At 42.1% G+C, this 23,673-nt stretch overlaps 1 protein-coding gene across 1 annotated transcript in view; it reads right to left on the reverse strand.

Moving 5' to 3' along the window:
* The window catches only part of SLC9A7 (solute carrier family 9 member A7), a 218,400-nt gene that overhangs the window by 96,782 nt on the left and 97,945 nt on the right, over positions 1 to 23,673 (reverse strand). Inside the window, exons 2-4 of the mRNA XM_056107333.1 lie at positions 11,927 to 12,126; positions 9,253 to 9,330; positions 4,747 to 4,823 (exon numbers count right to left, since the gene is read on the reverse strand). Of these exons, the coding sequence (XP_055963308.1) occupies positions 4,747 to 4,823; positions 9,253 to 9,330; positions 11,927 to 12,126 (355 nt within the window). The remainder of the gene's footprint in view (positions 1 to 4,746; positions 4,824 to 9,252; positions 9,331 to 11,926; positions 12,127 to 23,673) is intronic.

Raw genomic sequence — 23,673 nt, forward strand, 5'->3', positions numbered from 1 at the left:
ACCTACCCCACACACTGAGTGCCATCCTGGGAGCAGTGCCATTTGAGAACCCCAGCTCCACATGTGACCCTCATTAATCAGAACCACCACAACAAAAGAAGGGAAGGAGGAAATAGCTACAAACAAACAACAACAAATTTCAACACATTGCATGGTGCCTACACATTGCATCACATCTGAAAGTCTAAACAGAAGAAAATATTATTTTAAAAAATGGATTGGTCACAAAGATCTGGGTGATCAAGTTTCTCTGCCACAAATTATTTCAAGGAATGGAAGAGAGATAAAAATCCTAAAGCAGCAATTCTCAGCCTTTTTTTACCACTGTGGATCTGCACAGGTGCACAGACTGGAGAGTGAAAATTGCTGCTGCAAACATCATATTAAAATCTCCGTGTACTCATAGGCACAGCTGGCTACTTAGTCTTTGCATGGGTTTTGCAGGCCATCAGCAGCCCTTCATTATTGTTCCTTATTGTTGTACAGAATGCATAGTGATCCCAGATGGAACACCAAGTTAAATACTTCATCTTGGCCCAAACATACTTCTCAGCTTATAAGTGGCAAAAGTGTGGAATGGTAAGACATAGTTCATGTGTGTATGCAGGGAAGGAGGGTTGCAGAGGAGAAAAATAAAAACAACCACAACATAGACACATATTCTACAACCAACCCTTTAATACCTGGGAGCCTTGAACAGTTAACTGAGTTAAGGCTCAAGAACTACTTGTAGAATTGAGTTCTTTTGAGAAAAGAAGACAGTAAAAATGCTTAATTGCTGTGCACCATAAATTATTTCAGCAATTTATACATTCTATTCCAAGTTACAATAAACCTAGATACATATTTTACTTGTGCTTTATTGCTCATCATAGGTATCTCTTTTAAATATCACCTATAGAAAGACCTTCCTCTTCATTTCCTTATCCCACAATCTTAGACCTGGGCAACGGACTTCCCTGTCTTGCTTACCATCAGTACTGATGGCAGTTATCTAACCTGTCACTATTTGATGACTTGTCTCTTACAGCCAAAGTCCATGTCCTTTCATTTTAAATAAACTGCAGTTTGTTCTTTATTCAGATTTGCTTAGTCGTTTCCTAAATTCCCTTTTCTGCCCCAAGATCACATCCAGGATAACATATTACAGTTGGTCATCACATCTCTTTGATCTCTTCACTCTGATAGTTTCAGTGACTATGATTCCTCTCCCTCACCCCCAATGTCCTTCACACATGTTGAGACTTATGTCAGGTATTTTTAAAAATGTTTCTTAATAGGTACTTGTTTGTTTTCCCCCCTCATGATTAGACTGAAGTAATGTGTTTGGGAAGGAAGATAGAGGCAAAGTGCCAGCCTCACAACCAACACTCAGAGTAGAACATGGTCACCCATGATTGCTACAAATCTTGATCAACTGCGTGAATTCTCTCTTGTAACAATTCTCTTTCTTCCTCCTGTTAGGCATAGCCCGCAATCTGAGAGGGTCCACTCCATCTCCTTGCGGGGGAATGGGCATGCACAAATTACTTAGAATTTTTCTACATAAGAGGTACCAGTAACGTCTCACAACAAATTGTGAGATTTGTTGTTACTGTTTTTGGCATATCGAATATATCATGGGGAGCTTGCCAGGCTCTGCTGTGTGGGTGAGATACTCTCAGTAGCTTCCCAGGCTCTCCAAGAGGGGTGGAGGAATCGAACCCGGGTAGGCTGTATGTAAGGCAAATGCCCTACCCGCTGTGCTATTGCTCCAGCCCTTTATAATTTGTAAATATATTAATGAACATGTACACCTTAAACTCACACAGCATTTGTTAGATGTCAATTTATAGCTCAATTAAACTTGGAAACAAATTTTGAAGTTTTAAAAAAGGAGTAATGGACTCTGTGCATTCATGTGGATCTCACATCTTTATACAGGACATTAATATAGTTTTGTGACCTGTAGGATAACATTGGTTTTCCCTTCCTCCCTGGCTGCAGGGAGCTTGGGTTTATTGATTGCTCCCCCAACCTGTCAATTACCTTTGTCTCCTGATAAGACTCTGCTGACTTGTAAATATTGTTTTTGTCTTCTCCTTAATGTCCTTTGCATGGTTAGTTACTTCAGAGCAATTTGTATACTTTTTGTATGGACAAAGGAAGACAGCTAAAAAGACAAGCCTGTAACTTGGGAGTTCATTGACTCCAGATAATATTACCTCCTGGACATCTGCTCACTCGACTTAAGCCTCAGTTGCCCTTACTTTCTAGATTCCCAAAAGCAGGGTCCCGACAAGGGACTGGATGGACCCAGGGCAAGCTGTGAGCTACCCTGGCATTGAAATGGGCTAGGCCAAAGTGCCATAATATTTAACTATAAGTTAAGTGCGTGGTCATGGACAAATTCTCTATGATCCAAAAAGTAATAACTAAATTCGGACCCTGCTAGGGTTAGGAATCATTAATCCGGCCAGAGCACTGTAGTCTGAGTCTGTGCTGAGATGTCCCCAGGAGAGTCACCCTATAAGCCTAAATGTGCCTATTACTGTGTCCATACAGAATGACAAATATTAGGAAGTAGAAATAAGGTGCTAATTAAGTTACTGGTCTAAGGAGAGGAGAAACACACCTTAAGTGCTATTTTGCCTCCCGGGCTGCAGGTGGTCAGGAAGGCTTAAAAAACATGTTGATTGGCGGTATGGTGCCACCAGCAGGTCAATCTGTACCTGTGAGGCAAGTGCATCAGCGGCCTGATGGCACCATCAGACTTTCAGATACCCCAAAATTGCTGTTGTGCCTTTGGCCAGACCCCAAAAACTTGGGACAAAGTTTACCAAGAAAGTAAACAGCCAAAAGTTAGGTATGTGGGAGACACACCCACAAACCAACTCCAGCTCAGCTATATAATTGAAGGCATGGCCTCTCTGGTTCCTGATCGAACTGCTTAACGGCCATGATTCCAGAGTCTCAGAAACGAATCTCAGAACCCAAAGGCTTTTGGCAGAAATGCATCCTGTTCCAGCAGTAGGTTATGGGTGCTAGGCCACTCCAGGTGGGAATAGGTTTTGTGCCTTGGCCTGTTCCCCCTGGCGGCCTGTTGACCACCATCCTCCACAGGCCACTGGACAGTCAGGTTTGGGCCTGCAGTGATGAGACAAGTGGGGCCTCACCAGATGGGGGTGGAACCAGCCCTTTCTTCCTCAACCCAATGAGACCCCGAGTGGCCGCCTACAAACGGCCTCTCTGGCTCCTGATCAAGCTAATTAACGGCCAATATCCCAGAGACTCAGTAACAAATCTCAACACCCAGCGGCTTTTGGCAGAAATGCATCTGGACTGCATATAAGCTGGCCGCCACCTCAGAGCGTATAGGAAAGCAAGGTATGAGCTAGCAGTCTCATGGGAAGGGAGGCATTACCGGCTCGGCCTTCATGCCCTACCATGGTCACAAGTTGCCCCCTCCCCCAACAAGCGGCTCTCTGGCACAGCCATGGCTCCAGAGGCAAAAGGACTTAATTCAGAGCCTGGAAGCTTGCAGCAGAAAAGTGAATGGACCATGTGTTAAACTATGGCACCATGCCTCCCCAGGAGGAAAAGACTGTTGCTCTGTTCCGCCTCGTCCCCGCCCCGGCAGCAGGGTGGCCACCACCTCAGAGCTTATAGGAAAGCCAGGTATGAGCCGGCGGTGACAGGGCAACTGCAGTCTCATGGGAAGAGGGGCGATACCAGCTCTACCTTCACGCCCTACCGAGGTCACGAGTTGCTCCCCACGAGTGGGGGCACAGCCATAACACCATATGCACAGAAACCAATCTTGTAATTATCTGGTTCTTTGTAGAAATCCAAAATCATTATATGATTCTCATAACCAGCTATAGACAACAAAGTATTTCACAATGCCTTTTCAGCAATTCTGGTTGTTGGGGGGAAAATTCTAAACAATAATGGTGCATCTTTTGTCGAAATAATGAATTTAATCAATGTAGAGAAAAGTTAAGTATAAATCATCTGCCTCACAGGCATTGGGAGGGGTTGGAGGGGGTATACTGGGGTTTTTGGTGGTGAAAAATGAGTACTGGTAAAGGGAAAGGCATTTGATCATTGTATGACCGAGACTTAAACCTGAAAGCTTTGTAACTTTTCCCACAGATTAAATAAATAAATATAAGAAAAAAATAAAATTATGAAAAAAAGTAAGGTGGAGTTCATGCCCAATTCAATCAGCTAATCAGTGGCTGAATAAATAGCAGTACTCCTACATTAAAAAAAATGTTGATTGTGCTTGGATGGGGAAGGCATGGTTAGAGAAAAGTTAGTTAAAGTGGTGGCTGGGGGAGTTGGGGAGGGTAGAGAGAAAGTGAGAGTGGGGGACAGAGTTGGTGAGGAAGAGAGGGTTGGAGAGAGCTGGGAGAGAGCGAGAGAGCATTGTGGAGCGAGTTAGAGAGAGGGTTGGAGAGAGCTGGGAGAGAGTTGGAGAGAGTTGGGGGGTGAGTTGGGGAGAGAGTTGTGAGAGTTGTGGAGAAAGTTTGGGAGTGATGAGAGATGAACTAGATGGCAAATGATCAACAACTAGCTTGGCCTTTGTTCCTCCTTCATCCGCCCATAGCAACAGCTGTCCAGGGTGAGGAAGTTGTTCGAGAGCACCAAACATGGGTGGTGAGAGAGAGCCGCCTGGAGAGCCCAGGAACATCCATTAATGTGTGACTACTCCTAGCATCACCCAAGCTGAAGGAGTTTACATAATGACCAATAGTTACTTACCCAATAATAAAGCAGGATACAGCAGTACCCAAGAAGGCATAGGCCAGAATAGATCCAAGATTCCGAAAAAAGTGTCTCTGAACAAAGTAAAAAAGAAGAAATTATATTTTGATATTTGAGAATGAACCTAAGACACACATTGACATTTTTTTTGCTGTTTGGGTCACACCCAGCGATGTTCAGGGGTTACTCCTGGCTCTGCACTCAGGAATTACTCCTGGTGGTGTTTGGGGGACCCTATGGGATGCCAGAGATTGAACGTGGTTGGCCACTTGCAAGGCAAATGCCCTACCCGCTGTACTATCGCTCTGTCCCCACACATTGACAATTTTTATAATGTGAAATTAGCTACGTCCCACAGCCACTGCTGTGTAAGCTCATCTACCAGACCTGTTCCAGAGACTCATAAATCTGAAAGAGATTAATGAGCCGCAGTAGTTTCTCAGATACTCAGTCCTGGCTGACATCCCCAGGGTGATCTTGGGAAGGGATTGGGCCAAATTCCAGCTGTACCAAAGCCCTGAAGCCATACACACACACACACACACACACACACACACACACACACACACACACACACACATCAGCAGCTGCTGCCATGCTTCTGGATGGACTGCCCAGTCAAATACTCTGAATTTTCTGGAGTAAAACATCTACAAATTCTAGAATACTAACATCCCAGTAAGATCACACCAGATTAAACTTGACTAATAAAAACATTAACTTAACTTGCACCAACAGCTTAGTAGACCCTCAGACTAGGACTTAATGTCCTAATGGTGAGATACAACAATTTCCACAAACTTTCTTTTACTGAAATATTTTTATCATTCCATTAGCCTTTTAGTGGTAACAAACAATACACAATAAATTACTGTGGGCCTGCTATGGGGGTAGGCTTGAGGGGTGGTTGGGAAAATGAAGACAATGGTGGAGGGAAGGTAACAGTGGTATTGTGATTGGGGTTGGATATTGAATGCCTGTAACAAATCATCATAAGCAAATCTGTAAAACACATTGTTTAAATAAAGTCAGAAAAATTAAATTAAATGTGAAACTATATCTACTGCTTCTTAGTGCTTCAAATAATGATGTTATGATTGAATAATTTTCAGTGTTAAACATGTTTTCTAAAACATTGCTTGTCCTACCAATCCCTAAGTTTCAGAAGAATATACTCTGATTATAAATAACTGAAAAAAGCAGATTACAATAAATTGAAGAAAGGGCAAGAAAAAGTGGAGAGGGAGAGAAAATGAGACAGAGAGAGGGAGAAGAATATGAATTGGACAATCATTTTCATATTTAACAAACCATTTTATTCTGATGATTCAGGTACACACTTTAAGTGTTGATGGTAATTTGAACAGTCATTACAGGTAGAACTTTGAAACTAGTAAGGTGTGAGAGTGCTATCAAATAAACTTTTTTCTTAATTCTTTATCAGAAAACAGTATCCTATGCATCTCTCCGTGTTCTGAGAGAGCTCTTGACACTCACACAGATTGATCTTTGCAATATGGAAAAGAGGGACAATAGACATAGATGTGGAGAAATGGGAAACTGTTCCACTTAATATTATATATATATATACACATATATACATACATATATATTGATATGTTGCCCTTCTCTGAGAGCCCGGCAAGCTCCAAGAGTATCTCGCCTGCAAGGCAAAGCCTGGCAAGCTACCCATGACTTATTCGATATGCTAAACACAGTAACAAGTCTCACAATGGAGACATTACTAGGCCCGCTCAAGCAAATCAATGAACAACGGGAGGACAGTGACATATGTATCTGTAAAATCCTTAGAAGGAGGTAGAAAAACTGAAATGCTTTTAATACTTCTTTTTATTCAATGATCTCATTAAAGTATATTTGAGTGCACACATGCACGCACACACACATACACACACAACACTTCTCTAAAGTCATTAGATCTGCGGGATATTTTAAAGAATCCCTGTTCTTATTGAGCCTGTAGCTTAGGAGTACCTCGCCTTGAATGAATTGTGCTTGTGCTTGCGTGAAGTACTAGGTTCTATTTCTGTCACTACAAAAAGAAACAGACAAAAAATAAAAAAAAACCTGTTCTTGGGGTTCTAAGTCATGACTCTTACTCTTCAAGGTATAAATTGTCATTTGACAATCAGATCTATTAAACAAAAACAGATAAACCATCCTGCAATGGCTTGGTGGCTCAAAGCATTTGTCTGAGCCCAGGAATGCCACTGCCCCAAAGCCATCTGCTCTGAAGAAATCCTCCAAAGATCCTAATAGGGTTTGTTGTACTGACAAATTTTTGGAGGGAGGGGCTTCCAAGGGATACCGAGGAAGTCCAGGACCTCCTTCAGCGATTATCAGCCAACTGGTGTCAATTCAGTTCAAGGACCTGAGGACAGGATGCTGCTTTACCCCTGCAGTGCTGGTAGGCACCCTTGAGCATGGCTGAGTATGCCCTAACATCCCCTTTGTTCCCCAAAACTGTAACCAAATGTCAATGCTATTGTAACCATGTTATCCAAACTATAATTGAAAAGGCAAAATATAGACTGCCAAAAGTCATCCAAGGCTATTCAATCCACTGACACCATCTGCAAAGGTCTTAAAATTAGATTTAGCTTTTGTTTTAGAGTAATTATAGATTTACAGAAGTTTCAATGATAGTATGGGATATTCCATTTAACTTCACCAAGTTTCACTCATTATATCTTGTGTAATTATAACACAATATTGAATACAGCAAAACTGATGTTCGTATAATGTATATGCACATTTCTAGATAATTTCATCATAGTTGTAGTTTCATGAAAATACTAATATAAATGCAATTATTTCACTCCATGATGATCTTTCTTATGGATCCCTTTATAATCACACCCACTTCTTTCTTACCTATACCATTCGTAATCCCTAGTTACCACTAACTTGTTTTCCATCCTTAATTTTTTCCATTTCTAGAATGGTATATAAATGAATTAATACAATATTTAACTATTTGGTACTGGATCTTTTTCACTTGGCATAATGCTGATGAAATTCAGGCATTTGCATTTATCAATAGTTTGTACACATTTCATTACTGAGTAGAATCCCATGGTATGGAAGTTTGTTTAACCATTCACCTACTATAGGACAATTTGGCTGTTTATACATTGACACTAATACAAAGTCATTCTGAGCAAGTATGTACAGAATTTTATGTGAATTATGCTTTTCATTTTCATGGGACCAATACTCAGGAAAGAATATTCGTGAATCATACAGTCATTTTGACTTAGTTTGTCTTAATAGAGGGCATATCAGTGGCACAGGGGGGCATTTCTAGTAATGCTAAATCCAGCAGAGTGAGCCTACTGGTTCAGTGCTCAAGCCTTTGTAGTGATTAAGGGGGGCACAAAGACCACAGTCAAAAATGGGGGGAAGAGATAAACTGAAACTTCAAAGAATACATACAGATGGTCAAAAGATTTTCTGTATTTCTTATCATTAGCAAAGTATAAATCAAAACAACAATGAGATAATCTCATACTAGTAAGACTGACACACATCAGGAAGAACAAAAACAACCAGTACTGATGAGAATGTGGGAGAAATATATCCTCATTCACTGCTGTGGGAATGTCAACTGATCAAGCCTTTTGAAAAGCAATATGAATGTTTCTCAAAAGAAATTAGGGATTGAGCTTCCATATGACCCAGAAATCCCACTTTTTCACATCTACCCTAAGGGTCCAAAAATTCTATTAATAAAAGACATCTGTACTTGGGGCTGGAGCAATTGCACAGTGGGTAGGGCGTTTGCCTTGCATGCGGCCTACCTGGGTTCAATTCCCAGCATCCCATATGGTCCCCTGAGCAGTGCCAGGAGTAATTTCTGAGTGCATCGCCAGGAGTAACCCCTGTGCATCGCCAGGTGTGACCCCCCAAAAAACAAAAACAAAAACAAAACAAAAAACAAAAGACATCTGTACTCATTTCAGCTCTATTCACAATAGCCAAAATCTGGAAACAAACCAAATGTCTAGGACCAGATAAACCAAATATCTAGGACCAGATAACTGAATAAAGAAACCATGATACAAGCACACACACAGAATGGACTAGTACTCAGCTAAAAGAAAAGATAAAGTCAGGCAATTTGCTGCCACATGGAAGGTTTTGGAGAGTATCATACTGCGTGAAATTAATCAGAACAAGAGGTATAGTCACAGAATGATCTCTCATATGCCATGTGCAGGATATAAAGAATCACAGTAGGGGGAATAACAAATGCTCAAAGGCAATAGAAACTGAGAACTGTTATTAGTTGGAAGCTTACCACAGTGGGTATGAGGATGGGGGATGACACTGGAATAAAAGTAGAGGGAAGTGGACATTCTGGTGAAGGGTGTGATGCTGGAATGAATTGTGCAAGAAACACTATCATTAACAGTATTGCAAACAATGGTGCCTAAAATTAAATTAAATTTAAAAATAAATATTGGCAAAAAAATATCTTACCTTCTTTAAACTGTAACCAGCATGGAAAATAATTGGAGGCAATAGAATATTGAAAAATACCTCTGGATCAAATGTTACCTGAAAGTTTCCAAAAGGGCAAAAAACCAAGTTTTAGTGTAATGACAATTGGTGTTATACTATTCGCTTAATATTTAAGTCACTAACAATAGTTTAAATATTTAAAGCAAATGGCAGAAAAAATAAGCATGAAAAATCATGAACTCATTATTAGAGAGGAACCATGGTTCCTCTTAACTGGTATGTTTCACTCAAGGCACTTCAGACTTTTGATCCTGGAGTATTTGCTGTTTAATATACATTAAAAGATCCACCCTTTCAGAGCAATTTTGAGATCTTAGAGAAGCCTTTGTTTTTAATCAAGAAACAAAAGCATCTTGATTATGATCAAAATTAAGACTCAACTTCAATTTTAAAAATGCAATCATAATACTTTATTAGTTTTCTGGATCCTTTCACAGAATCACTATAAACTTACTTCTGAATTTAAATCTCTTCTGTAATATGTGATGTGGCCTAGACCAGAGCCTTCCAATGATGCTAGGGATTTCCTCAATATCAACATAAATTCAGTAACATTAAGGAGACTGAAATTACCTCCAGGTTTAATACAGAAAAATTACTGTGAAGCTTATTAGATAGATATCAGTCAGCTGATATCTATCTAGATATTAGTCAGCTTATTAGATAGATATCAGAGAAAGCTTTGTCACATCCATAAAAGAATTAAGCATTATAGAAACCTTCTAACCTTATTAAGGAATGTTTTAGTGGATTAATTGGCTTTTGTGAATAATTTATAACTCTTTGTTCTAATTACTAAAAGTTAGTGCTTCTCTTTCAAAACTAGAAAGCTCAATCATTCTAACTAAAAGTAAAATGGTTCGGGGCTGGAGAGATAGCACAGCCGGTAGGGCATTTGCCTTGCACGCGGCAGACCTGAGTTCGATTTCCAACATCCCATATGGTTCTCTGAGCACCACCAGGAGTAACTCCTGAGTGCAGAGCCAGGAGTAACCCCTGTGCATCACCTGGTGTGACCCAAAAAGAAAAAAAAAGTAAAATGGTTCTCTCAAACTATGTTTTTTCTTAGAGTCTTTATTTTTAAATACAATAAGTGTATTCTATAAAGCAGAGAATGTCATAATGAGAAGGGGACATTCCATACCCCCTAATATACCTTCCTAATATGGAGACTACCCAATACTGTCTAAACAAGAGTTTCCTGATCCCCATACTAATATACTCTTAGCATCGATCATGTTGCCTCAACATGTAACTTACTTCAACAAAAATCATTTTGCTCTTGTTTACTCTCCTGCCTTTGCTCTGTGTGGCCCAATTTTAAACAAAAGGGATTTAGATAATCATTTTTTTGTAAAACTATAGAGAAAAAAGCCAGTATTATCTGTTATCTACAGGATGGAGGTGGGCTAAGATACCACTGCTGATTGGTACAGTTATATATCCAAATCAGACTTAATATTGAAAACATAAGACCTAAGCTGCCACTACCAAACTTTGTGCTTTGCCTGTCAAGGTGACAGGTGGCTGGGGGTTCGGCAGAGAAACACTGGCAGAGAGAAGTTGACACTGGTGGTCGGATTAATGTCGATGTACTATATGCCTTAAATTAAATAATTTTGTACATCGTGGTTCTTTATTTTAAAATATAAATTAAAAAAATTTAAAAGAGATCTCATTCTCTTTTTACACTTATTCTCTTGAGTATATAGGACTAAAGGTGTCATTCAAAGTACCCATTAGCATGATATTTACACTGGGCACATTTCCAGTTGCATTTCATTTCAGAAATGTTTATGAAAATCCCATGCATTCTTATGAAGAAAGGGGAGCAAAGAGTTCACTAGGTCTTCCCTTAGGGATATAAAGAGATGGTCATGTTTAATGTTGGCTGACACTTTTCTTTAAGGTAGAGTCTCAGAACAATATTCATTTAATGGGGGGGGGCACCATCTATACTTTGCTTGACTGCAAGTTTTATAGTATATTAAAATGGAATACCTAGAACCTGCATCCATGAGACCTTATAGAGAAGCTTTCCTGCCAGTAAGTCTGGTTCTATAAGGTCATAGATTATATGTAGACATATACAGATCTCTTGCTTATCCTGGGAATCACCTTAGTGAAGAGATGGAGTATCAACTACCTGCTATGACAAATGAGAAAGCGTTTGGGCTAGGATTCTAAGAAAACAGAGCATTCTCATTTAGCCTTTGGCCATAAATCATCGATGAGAGTGGGCAGTCTATAAATATTTGCAGACCATAGCAGTAGAACTAAGAATTATATTTCTAAACACTAAATAAATCATCTGAAAATGAAAATCCATATTATTTTATGGAAGGAACAATTGCATCTGTAAGCCATAACAAGAGTCATAGTAGGAAAACTCTGAGTTTTGGAAACATGAGCAGAGTAGGGATGTTCAAACCCACTGCATAATCAGTGACCCACACCAGCTACTGACGCAAACAAATCGGAAAGGCTCAAATTTAAAACTGGTTTAAAACTCCTCCTTTAGGAAGCTTTTACCCTTGATATTCCAGGAATTTGCAAACATTTCTCTCCACGGGGTCAAGATAGAATCAGAAAGTCACCAACCATGTTAAGATGACAATTATGCTCCGCTCACCTTTCTCAGCATGTCATTCTGTTCTACACTGTTGATTTTGCCAGGGCTGATTTCTCCTTTCAAGGTGTACTCAAAGAATTTCCCACTGACATTAACTAGCAAGGTGCTGAAAGCCCTGTCTTCCTGACTGCAGCTGAGTGTCTTGTCATGGCCGCTGGTGGCCGGGGTGCCATACCTCAGGATCACCCCAACGATGAGTCCTGGAAGGGTGGGAATAAAAAAATATCAGTATAGTGAAAGGTTGGAGAGGAAATAGAAAAAATGGTATGGTCAATTTGCAACAATTCTGAAATTCGCCAGTAATTGGTATAGGCTGTGAAGTGTATGGCAACAACATAGTCATTCCAAAGGGTTAAGCATAGGCCAGAGAGATAGTACAGTGGGTAAGGCGCTTGCTTTGCATGCACCCAACCTGGATTGGCATCCCAGACAGTTCCACCAAAACCCAACAGGAGTAATCCCTTAGTGCAGACCTAGGAGGAAGCCCGGAGCACCACTGGTGTGACACCCCCACTCCCCACTCACCAAAAAAAGGGGGGGAAAGGGTAAAACAAATAGCTATTCTGGTTAATTCTCAGCCAAATGGAGGGCAAAGTTTTTAACTTAGAGTGATTATTATGGCACTCAGTTGTAGGATGACATTGCTTTGTCCTTTCTCCCTTGCCACAAGGAGCTTAGGTTTATCAGGTTACACCCATCACAGTGCTCTGGAGTCACTCCCATTCCTTCGTTTGTCTGTAACCACTTCTCTATGCTCTCTTCCCCAACCAGTTAATCAGCTTTTCCCCTAATCAGAGTCTGTTAAGTATTTGTAAGGTCAGATCCTTCTAGGACACTGAAATTGTAAGTTAATATTGTCTTTCTCCTCTCCTTATGTCTTATGAATAGTTTACTTTAAAGCAATGTCCTTTTTGTATAGATATAGGAAGACCATTAATATTATGCTTTGTAACTTAGGATTTAATTGGCTCTAAATATTATTCACTCCCGGGCACCTGCTTTCTCGACTTAAGCCTCAGTTGCCCTTAGTTCCTAAAACACCCCAAAAGCAGGGTCCCGACGAGGGACTGAATGGACCCAGGGCAAGTGGTAAGCTACCCTGGCATAGAAATGGGCCAGGCCAAAATGCCATGATTCTTAACTATAAGTTGAGCTTGATCATAGACAAATGCTGTCATGATCCAAATGTAATGAGACTAGGACGCTGCTAGGGATAGGAAAGACTATCTCGCCTGAGCACTGTAGTTTGAGATCGAGATGGCCCTAGGAGAGCAATTCTATAAGCTTAAGGTATTTCTTACTGTATCCATACAAAATGATTTATATTATGTTTATCCTATATGTTTATATTATATGTTTGTTGGACAAGGAGAGGAGAAACACACCCAGGGGATTCTGCTCTAGGGTGGGTCATCCTGCTGAGAAAGTATCTGTCCTAGAAGCTGCTTTCCCTGAGGGAAAGAACTTCACCCCTATTGATTGTGACCACACCTGTGTGTAATTGTTACCCCAACCGCTCATGTTTTGGGATTTAACTAGACTGGAAGAGTGGGCTGTGGGATCAGGATCCAGACTCCAGAATGAGAAGGAGAAAGGGGATCCAGATTCCAGAGCCAGAAGGAGAATGTAGGGGGGATTGAGGAGGTGAATGAAGTAGCATGGAGGAGGAAGAAGCAGGAAGGGAGGCAGAGGAGAGAGACAGGAGTGGATGGAGAGAGGATTGGAATAAACTGCAACTAAGACCAACCAGCCTGGCCCTCATTCCTTCCTTCACCTGCCCATCGCCACTGACTTTCCCGGGGTGGGGGAACCAGCATGAGACTACCGAACGCGGGCGGCGGGAGAGATAGACTGCCACTGCTGTTGCCGTCTTTTTTAGTTTACACACTCAGTAATTTTAACAACCAATCATACCACATTTCTCAGACTTTTGTTGGCAGAAGATGAGGTTTCTTTTCAAAAGCCTTTTCTGTCAAAGGCTGCACCAAGGAAACCACTGCGCTCTTTAACTTTTGCATCAGGCGCAGCCCTCAAGCGTCCCTAGCTGTCATCTACCAACAAAGACCAGGATGTGGGAATTTCTAGTTGTTACACACCAGAGAAATGGGAATTGGAGAATAACTTGCTTTTGCTAGGTTATTTCAACCTCTGGGAGAAAGCTATTATATCCCGTTGGGAGTGAAGCGCCGCAGTGGAATTTTTTGTAATCATGGTTCAGGGATTATAGTCCTGGTTCCTTGGCGTTATGGCTATGACACAGCAAAGATAATCAGAAACAAGTTTTTTATTCTCACCACTCTTAGTAGAATTTTCCCATTAGGAAAAAGAAAACAGCTAGATAACATGTAAGCATTTTTTATTGTGTGATCAAAGAGAGTGTGACTCCCTGGTTCTAGATATATGCTTAAGTAAAATGAGTGAAATAAGAAAGAAAAAATACATAACAAACCAACAGGTGCTTCTTATAATTCTGTTAGGAGAACAATTTCAGAATTCTCTCTCAATTCAGCTTTTTGTTAGCAATATTACAACACAGGATTGTTTGGAGGTAGAGCACCTGCACATTAAATCCCCAGCACCACCCCACATGGCCAAGAACTTTCCAAAAAACATTGTGGGTGTTCTCTGGTGCAATGCAGCCAAGAGTAAGTAAGCATCATAATTAAGTATATGACCCCTGGGCATTGAAACAATGAGGATGACAACAGCAATAAAAGGAAGGGAAGAAGGGAATAACAGAGAAAATAGCAAAAAGAAACAAAGTTTATTATATTTTATGTGTAATGTTCCATATCTCCTATTACCAAGACATATAGAAAGAACTCACTAGACAGTGCTGAATAACAGAAAATATAAAAAGCTTTTTTTATAAAAAGCTAGAAAAATGTTAACTCTTTTTTATTGAATCACTGTGAGAACAGTCACAAAGTCTTTCAGTTCAAGTCTCGGTTGGTCATACAATGATCAAACACCTATCCCTTCACCAGTGTACATTTTCCACCACCAAGAACCCCAGTATACCCCCCTCCCACCCACCCCCTGCCTGTGCGGCAGATTTCCACTTTACTCTCTCTCTCTCTCTCTCTCTCTCTCTCTCTCTCTCTCTCTCTCTCTCTCTCGATCACATTCAATATTATGACAAAAGACCCAACATTGTTATTTGGAATTTTCCCCAACATTCAGACCTGCCACAAAGACATAATTAGAAAATTTGTTTTCTGTTGCTGATTATGAAGAGCATATGCTGTCGTGTGGCCACTATTGTGGCCACACGAATTTGAATTTCTGATATTTTAGTAAAAAAAACCTAGAGGGATTACTGCCAGAAGCCCCTGGGTTCCGAGATTGGTATGTGTGTCTCTGGGTTCATGGTCAGTCAGAAGCCAGAGAAGGTGTTTGAGGGTGGCAACCCGGAGCATTGTCATGGCGGGGAATAGGGCCGATTCCACCCCCCATCCCATGAAGCCCCACGTGCCTTGTCAATGCAGTCTCATACCTGGCTATTCAATAGGCTCTAAAAGATGCAAGCCACCATGTCGCTGCCACAAAGGGGGACAGGTTGAGGGACCGACACCCTTCCCCTCCCGGGGTGGCATAGCACCATAGTTAAATACACAGTCCAGATGTATTTCAGTTGGGCATTATCTTTTGCTCAGATTTTCCCAACACCATTCAAGCCTGTTTTTCAGGGACAAACGCTAGATCATTTACTTTTCATTGATCACTTTGCATATCAGGAAATGTTCCGCGGACGCATAAGTGGCTATGCGGTTCAGAAAATAGTCCTGGTATCCGCATACCAGAGCCATGCTTGTAGAAGCTAATGGTCATCGGGATTTCATGTGGAGAAGGTGGGGAGACAGCACCTACCCCATCTGGGACCTCCCGGTGATATCGGCTCTGTATGGGGCCCAGAGAATTCTCCGGGAGCTGTAGGCCCTCCAGCCGCTTTTCTTCTTCGCTGCTGTATTCCGTGTGCTGGGGGTGGGTTGTGGGCATGACTTCCGGAATCAGAGGTTGCCTGGGAGCCGGGGTGGCCCCACTGCGGTTCAGAAAATAGGCCTGGTACCCGCATGACAGAGCCATGCTTGTAAAAGCTCCTGGTCACCAGGATTCCATCTGGAGAAGGCGAATGTTAACTTTTTAAGGGAGAATCTATTTGCAAGCTTTATCATTGTTGTTGACTGCAATAATAAGATATTTGTCTTAGGAGTGATGGGCTACATCCAGTGGTGCTCAGGATTTACTTCTGGCTCTGTTCTCAGGGATTACTCCAGGTGGGGCTCAGAGAACTACATGGGGTGTTGGGGGTTGAACTTGGATCAGTATTGCAAAGGAAGAAAATTATTTGCTGTACTATTCTTCCATCCCTGAAAATAATTTTTTCAAAATATTTTTTAATTATTGCTTTGGTCACTATAATAATAGGTATTTGAATGTTCTGACTCTCGCAGGAAAATCAAGTTAATAATTATGTCACAAGATTAGAAATATAATACAGTGGTAGAGCTCTTGAATTGCACACAGCAGACCTGAACTCAATCCCTGGCACCCATATGGTTCTCCTGGTTCTGCCAGAAGTGATCAATAAGCATAGAGGTAGGAGTAAGCCCTAAGCACCATTGGGTGTGGCTTCCAACACCCCCTCCAAAATAAGCTGTATAAATAAAAAAAACAGACTCCACGCCAGGCTGTGGGGCAGATGAGAGCCCTCCCCACCCCAAGGGACACAGCCCCAGCAGCCGACCTCCACTGCCCAACCACTGCCATACTCCAGGCTGCTTTCCAGATGCTCAGGCTGAGCCTCACAAAATGATGTCCCACAGAACCCAGATAATGAGGACCTTTGTGATCTTGGACACTGGACTCAATGGGACCCGGAACAAAGATCCTCTGCCTGCTTCCCCCAGTCTCCGTTGACTCAGGGATCACATATATAAGCCACACCCTGCCGGCACCAGATAATCTCCTCATTGGCCATCCTCAAGAACTCACGGAATTTTCCACAGGGAGTATAAAATGAGTCTCCCAGAACCATGCCACTGGACTCCACGCCAGACTATGGGGCAGGTGAGAGCCCGCCCTACCCCAAGGGACCCAGCCCCAGCAGCCAAACTCCACTGCCCAACCACCGCCAAGCTCCAGGCCGCATTCCAGACTGCATGGCCACAAAGTGGCTGCGTGACACATTATAAGACACTTCCTACCCATTTATGCCTCTCAGAGAGCCCATCAAGCTACCAAGAGTATCCCACCTGCACGAGCAGAGCCTGACAAGCTCCCCATGGTGTATTTGACATGCCAAATATAGTAACGACAATAGGTCTCATATCCCTGACCCTGAAAGAACCTCCAATCGTTGGGAAAAGATGAGTAAGAAGAGGCTGCTAAAATCTTAGGGCTGGGATGAATAGAGACGTTGCTGGTGCCCACTCGAGTAACTCAACGACCAACCGGATGACAGTGATACAGTGATACAGTGATACAACAACAACAACAAAAAAAGAAAAATGGGGCTGAGAGGTAGTACAGGAAATAAGGCCATAGTCTTCCATACAGCTAACCCAGGTTTCATTCTCAGCACCATATTTGGTACCATAAGCATTGCCAGGAATGACATAGCCAGGAGTAAACCCTGAATATCACCAGGTGTGGCCCAAAACAAAAAAACAATAATTATAAACTTACAAATTAAAACTGGGGATCTCAGCTATCTCAGCTGGACCTGATAAGAAAACATTTTCAAACATTTACAGATGCATGAAAAAACGTAGACTTAAACATAAACATGGACACCAGTACCAAAAATAGATCCTTTAAGGAGAAAATAACAAAAATCCCATAAGACAGATCATTCTAGTTGTTAAGCCAATGAATTTTATGGTCTTTCTGGCGTGAGGGGGGCACACCCAGTGATGCTCAGGGGTTATTCCTGGCTCTGCACTCAGGAATTACTCCTGAATGTCCTCAGGGTCCAGATGGGATGCCAGGGATTGAACCCAGGTTGGTACATGCAAGGCAATGCCCTATCTGTTGTACTATCACTCCAGTGCCCATCCCAGATTCTTGGTATACAGCTCCTAAAACCCTTGGACTCGCTTAAGTGTTAACTGTCTTTATGTCTGTAATAAGGTAAGAGATGGGTGGGGCTCATGGATTGGCCTCAGAAAGGGACTGGGTGCCAGGTTAGAGTTCAAACTTAAATTCCACTCAGCGTCCAGGGGAGGGAAGTACTAGAGGCTTAGTTTGTTGCTAATGGGGTAATCCTGCCTACACAACAGAGTCTCACTTTTTAAAAATCCCCCAAATGAGGATTCAGTGAGCTTCTGAGTTGGTAAATATGTGGAGAGTGACACCTCTTTCCATGTACTTTGACCTATGCATTCCTTCCATCTGGCTGTTTCTTAAAGTAGCTAGTGATGCAAATAACTCTTTTCCTTAAGCTTTTTGAGCCCTTCTAGCAAATGTTCAACCCAGAGGAGGGAGTCATAGGAATCTGATTTATATCCAGTTAGTTAAAAGCAAAGGTGAATCCTAAAGTTGGGACTGGCCTCTGATGTGGAAAAGGGAACATCCTAGGGGACTGAGCCCTCAACCTGTGCTTATCTGATGCTATCTGCAGGGGGACAGTGTCATTATTAAATTACATTGTAGGACACCCAGGGAGTATTCCTAAGAATACTGTTGGATGGGCACTAGGACACTGTCAGAGAATTGTTTGGTGTAGAAAAAACCCAATATATCTGACCACAGTGTCTGGTGTGAGTATTGAGAGTATAAGGGAAATAAGTATCTCCCTAAGGTTAACATTCACAGAAGAATTCATTAATAGAGAAAATGCTTTAGTGCTTTTACATAGTCAGTAGTAGCATATCTAGAAGTGTTATAAGTATTATTTTATATATTTATAAAGCCTTTCTCTATTTGGGCCCAATACACCCACCCATATTAAAGACAGTAAACAGTGAAAATGATGATGCTACACCCTTTATGGCAAAAGATGACAATATAAATACTACCAAAAAGATGCTGTACCTCTGTAGCACTGTCCTCCCGTTGTTCATTGGTTTGCTCAAGCGGGCACAATAACTTCTCCATTGTGAGACTTGTTGTTACTGTGTTTGGCATATCGAATACATCATGGGTAGCTTGCCAGGCTTTGCTGTGCAGGCGAAATACTCTCAGGAGCTTGCCAGGCTCTCCAAGAGGGGCGAAAGGATTGAACTCGGCTCGGCCAGGCTGGCAGCGTGCAAGGCAAACATCCTACTGCTGTGCTACCACTCCAGCCCGAAAAGATACAGTGGTCAAAAATATACCAAAAACCCGGATTAATTCAAGGTGAAGTTTGAGCAGTTCCCAAACATTTTTTTCCTTTGCTTTTTGAGTCACACCTGGCAATGCTCAGGGTACTCCTGGCTCTGCACTCAGGAATTACTCCTGGCCGGGCTAGGGGACCATATGGGATGCTGGGAATTGAACCCGGGTTAGTTGCGTGCAAGGCAAACACCCTACCCACTGTGCTATCGCTCCAGCACCCCCCAACATTCCAATTCATATTATTGTTGTAGTCCATGGCACAAAGGGACAGGATCACTACCATGATATTAGATTCATGTTTGGTGTCATCCATTTTGAAAAAAAATAATGTCTCAGCAGTGTAGAATTGCCCTTCGGTAAATAAAGACTTGAATAAAACAAGAATGACATAGTTTCATCTGCTAGTTCTGAAACATATACTCTGATAGGGAATAGGAAGTATATCATAGCTATAAGGAATTAAAACATAAAACTTGTTTTTGGGGGGTATAGTGCCACCAGCAGGTCAATCTGTACCTGTGAGGTGAGTGCATCAGCAGCCTGATGGCTACGTCAGACCTTAAGATACCCCAAAATTGCTGCTGTGCCTTTGGCCAGACCCCAAAAACTTGGGGCAAAGTTTACCAAGAAAGTAAACGGCCAAAAGTTTGGTATGTGGGAGACACCCACAAACCACCTCCGGCTCAGCTATATAATTGGAGGCATGGCCTCTCTGGTTCCTGATCGAACTGCTTAATGGCCATGATCCCAGAGTCTCAGAAACGAATCTCGGAACCCAAAGGCTTTTGGCAGAAATGCGTCCTGTTCCAGCAGTAGGTTACGGGTGCTGGGCCACTCCAGGTGGGAATAGGTTTTGTGCCTTGGCCTGTTCCCCCTGGCGGCCTGGTGACCACCATCCTCCAGAGGCTACTGGACAGTCAGGTTTGGGCCTGCAGTGACGAGACACACGGGGCCTCACGACATGGGGGTGGAGCCGACTCTTTCTCCCCATCCCAATGAGACCCCAAGTGGCTCCTGATCAAGCTGATTAATAGCCATGATACCGGAGACTCAGAAACAAATCTTGAAACCCAGCGGCTTTTGGCAGAAATGCATCTGGACTACATACAAGCTGGCCGCTGACTCAGAGCTTATTAGAAAGCCAGGTATGGGCCGGCAGTGACAGGGGAACTGGTTTCATGGGAGGGAGGGCGGTACCAGCTCGTCCTTCACGCCCTACCGAGGTCACGAGTTGCCCCCCACAAGCGGCTCTCTGGCACGGCCATGGCTCCAGAGGCAAAAGGACTTAATCCAAAACCTGGCAGCTTGAGGCAGAAAAGTGAAAGGACCATGCGTTAAACTACGGCGCCATGCCTCCCCAGTAGGCAAAGGGTGTTGCTCCCTTCCGCCTCCCCACCCCCACCCCCCCGGCAGCAAGGTGGCCACCACCTCAAAGCATATTGGAAAGCCAGGTATGAGCCGGTGGTGACAGGGCAACTGCAGTCTCATGGGAAGGAGGGCAGTACTGGCTCATCCTTCACGCCCTACTGAGGTCATGAGTTGCCCCCCCACAAGTGGCTCTCTGGCATGGCTATGGCTCCAGAGGCAAAAGGACTTAATCCAGAACCTGGCAGCTTGCAGCAGAAAAGTGAATGGACCATGCGTTAAACTGCAGCGCCATGCCTCCCCAGGAGGGAAAGGGTGTTGCTCCCTTCTGCCTTTTTCTCCCCTGGCAGCAAGGTGGCCACCGCCTCAGAGCTTATAGGAAAGCCAGGTACGAGTCGGCAGTGGCAGGGCAACTGCAGTCTCATGGGAAAGGGGGCGGTACCAACACATCCTTCATGCCCTACCAAGGTCATGAGTTACCCCCCACAAGCGGCTCTGCAGCATGGCCATAACACCAGACACACAGAAACCAATCTTGTAATTATCTGGCTCTTTACAGAAATCCAAAATCGTGACCGTGTGACATTATATGATTCTCATAACCAGCTATAGAAAACAAAATATGCCTTTTCAGCAATTCTGATTGTTTGGGGGTAAATTCTAAACAATAATGGTGCATCTTTTGTCGATATAATGAATGTAATCAATGTAGATGACTTAAGTAGAAATCATCTGCCTCACAGGCATTTGGCGGGGTGGGAGGGGGGTATACTGGGGTTCTTGGTGGTGAAAAATGAGTACTGGTGAAGGGAAAGGTGTTTGATCATTGTATGTCTGAGACTTAAACCTGAAAGCTTAGTAATTTTTCCCACAGTGATTCAATAAATACATATAAAAAGAAAAATTAAAAAAATAAGGTGGAGTTTATGCCCAATTCAATCAGCTAATCAGTGGCTGAAAAAATAGCAGTACTCCTACAGGAAAAAACTTGTTTTTAAGCTCAGAAAGTTTGGTATTCATAAAAAACACTATGGAGATTAACAAAAGCATTAATTATTTTACTGGATCAACACAACAGTGCTCCAAATTACAAAGAAAAATAACTAACTATACATGTGGGATAGAAAACAGTTCATAAAACGTCAGGTGACAAAGAAAAATTGGTTCCACAAATAAATGACTAATGACAAAAAAAGTCACTATGAACTTTTACAGAAGAGTAAATGTTGATGAAATTTCTTTGGTATTGCTTAAAATAACATGTTGAACTCAAACGGGCTGAATTTAAAAATTTAAGACTATTTGGTGGCATGAAAAAGATAGTATACAACTGCCAACCATATATTTAAAAGGAAGACAAAAATTCCACATACAGTTTATCTGTGTGCTTACAAAAAATGATGGTATGAAGAGGTAATTGATTTATGGACAAAGTTTTTTCCCCAAATATAAAGTCCCCACTGGTCAGGTGCCAGTTTCTGCTTTTGTGACTGAGACTGTTGGGAAGAAAGTTAAACAAGTGGGCACTGTAATTCTAGTCAGCCACCCATCTGCTACAATATTTAGTTGTCTCTATTATTAATCCTTTGTTTAGGAGTTGGGGAACAGGTGCATTAACGTACTGTTCTGTAATGAGACCTCACTTCCCCTACTACAAGGAAAATTGATGATAGATATGGCTACCACATTGAGGTTGTTTGCAACACTGAAGGGGCTGTTATGAGTTCTGAAACTTCATTTGAAATACTGAGAAAATAAAGTATCCTATTTCTCATCCAGTTCTACAGTGTTTAAAGACAGCACCAACTATTTTAAAGTCAGCAAATAAAGAGCATGTAATGAATCCTGCAGTGATAGTGACTTTCTAGGGCTGGGGGTCCTTTATGTGACTCTACTTGAAAATGAATTTTGCAGGTTTGTCAATACCCTCTGAAAATAGTTTTTCAGCAGATTATAAGCGTATAATATAATCATATTACTCAGCTAAGCACTGATACATTAGTTTCACACAATCATTCACAATATTTTACTATTATTCCAATTATACAGTGAAATATCTATTTAAAAACATCTTATTGGGGAGGTTCAAATTATATTACATAAAATTCTACATGGAATATAATTCTATATTCCATTTCGTGTCTTGATACTTGATCACTTGACTTCCCGTTAATCGTCGATTTGCTCGAGCGGACGCCAGTAACATCTCCATTTGTCCCTGTAGCGTGCTAGTGTAGCCCAATGGCGTCTGTTCGCTCTAGGAACATGAAGAGCCTCAAACCGACTGTTCATGATCTTGATGAAGAAGTCTGACCATCTGGTAGGTGGGCGGCCATGCAGTCTTTTGATGTCCCGTGAAATCCAGTCAGTAACAGCTCTAGTTCAGCGCGTCTCTAAATCTCATTACATGACCAGCCCATCTGATTTTTGACGCCTTGGCAAACGAGACAGCGTTCCTGATTTTTGATCGTTGACGGAGGTTGGAACTCCGGATTCTTTCTCTCATTTGAGTGAAATGTGATACTCCAAGCATAGCTCTTTCAATTCCTCTTTGGGAGACCCGAATAGCGTTCTCATCCTGTTTTCATAGGGCCCAGGTCTCAGAGGCGTATGTTAATGCAGGAAGAACAGTGGAATTGAAGAGATGTGCCCGGAGCCAGAGGTTCTTCGTCCTCTTAGCTATTTCTTCGACGCTCTTGAAGGCATTCCAAGCTGTTCTCTTTCTCCTGCGCAGCTCAGGTGCCAGGTCATTTGTCATGTTGACTTCTCGACCTAGGTACACATAACTGTTGCATTCAGAGATGGTCATTCCGTTGAGAGCGAATGTGGTGTCAGGAACAAGGCTGTTTCTCATAAACATTGTCTTCGTAAGATTCAGCTGTAGTCCAACCTTTCTACACTCACGGTCGAAGTCGGCCAGCATTTGTGCCACTTGGCTAATGTTATTTCATGTCTATATACTGTAATTTTTAGTATATTCACAGAGTTGTGCAATTCATCACAATTTAATTTTGAAACACTTCTGTTTTCAGTTATTCTTTGTCTCCTCTTCCCTGGGCAACTAC

Source organism: Sorex fumeus, unplaced genomic scaffold (assembly GCF_029834395.1).
Source record: "Sorex fumeus unplaced genomic scaffold, SorFum_2.1 ptg000162l, whole genome shotgun sequence".
Taxonomy (NCBI): domain Eukaryota; kingdom Metazoa; phylum Chordata; class Mammalia; order Eulipotyphla; family Soricidae; genus Sorex; species Sorex fumeus.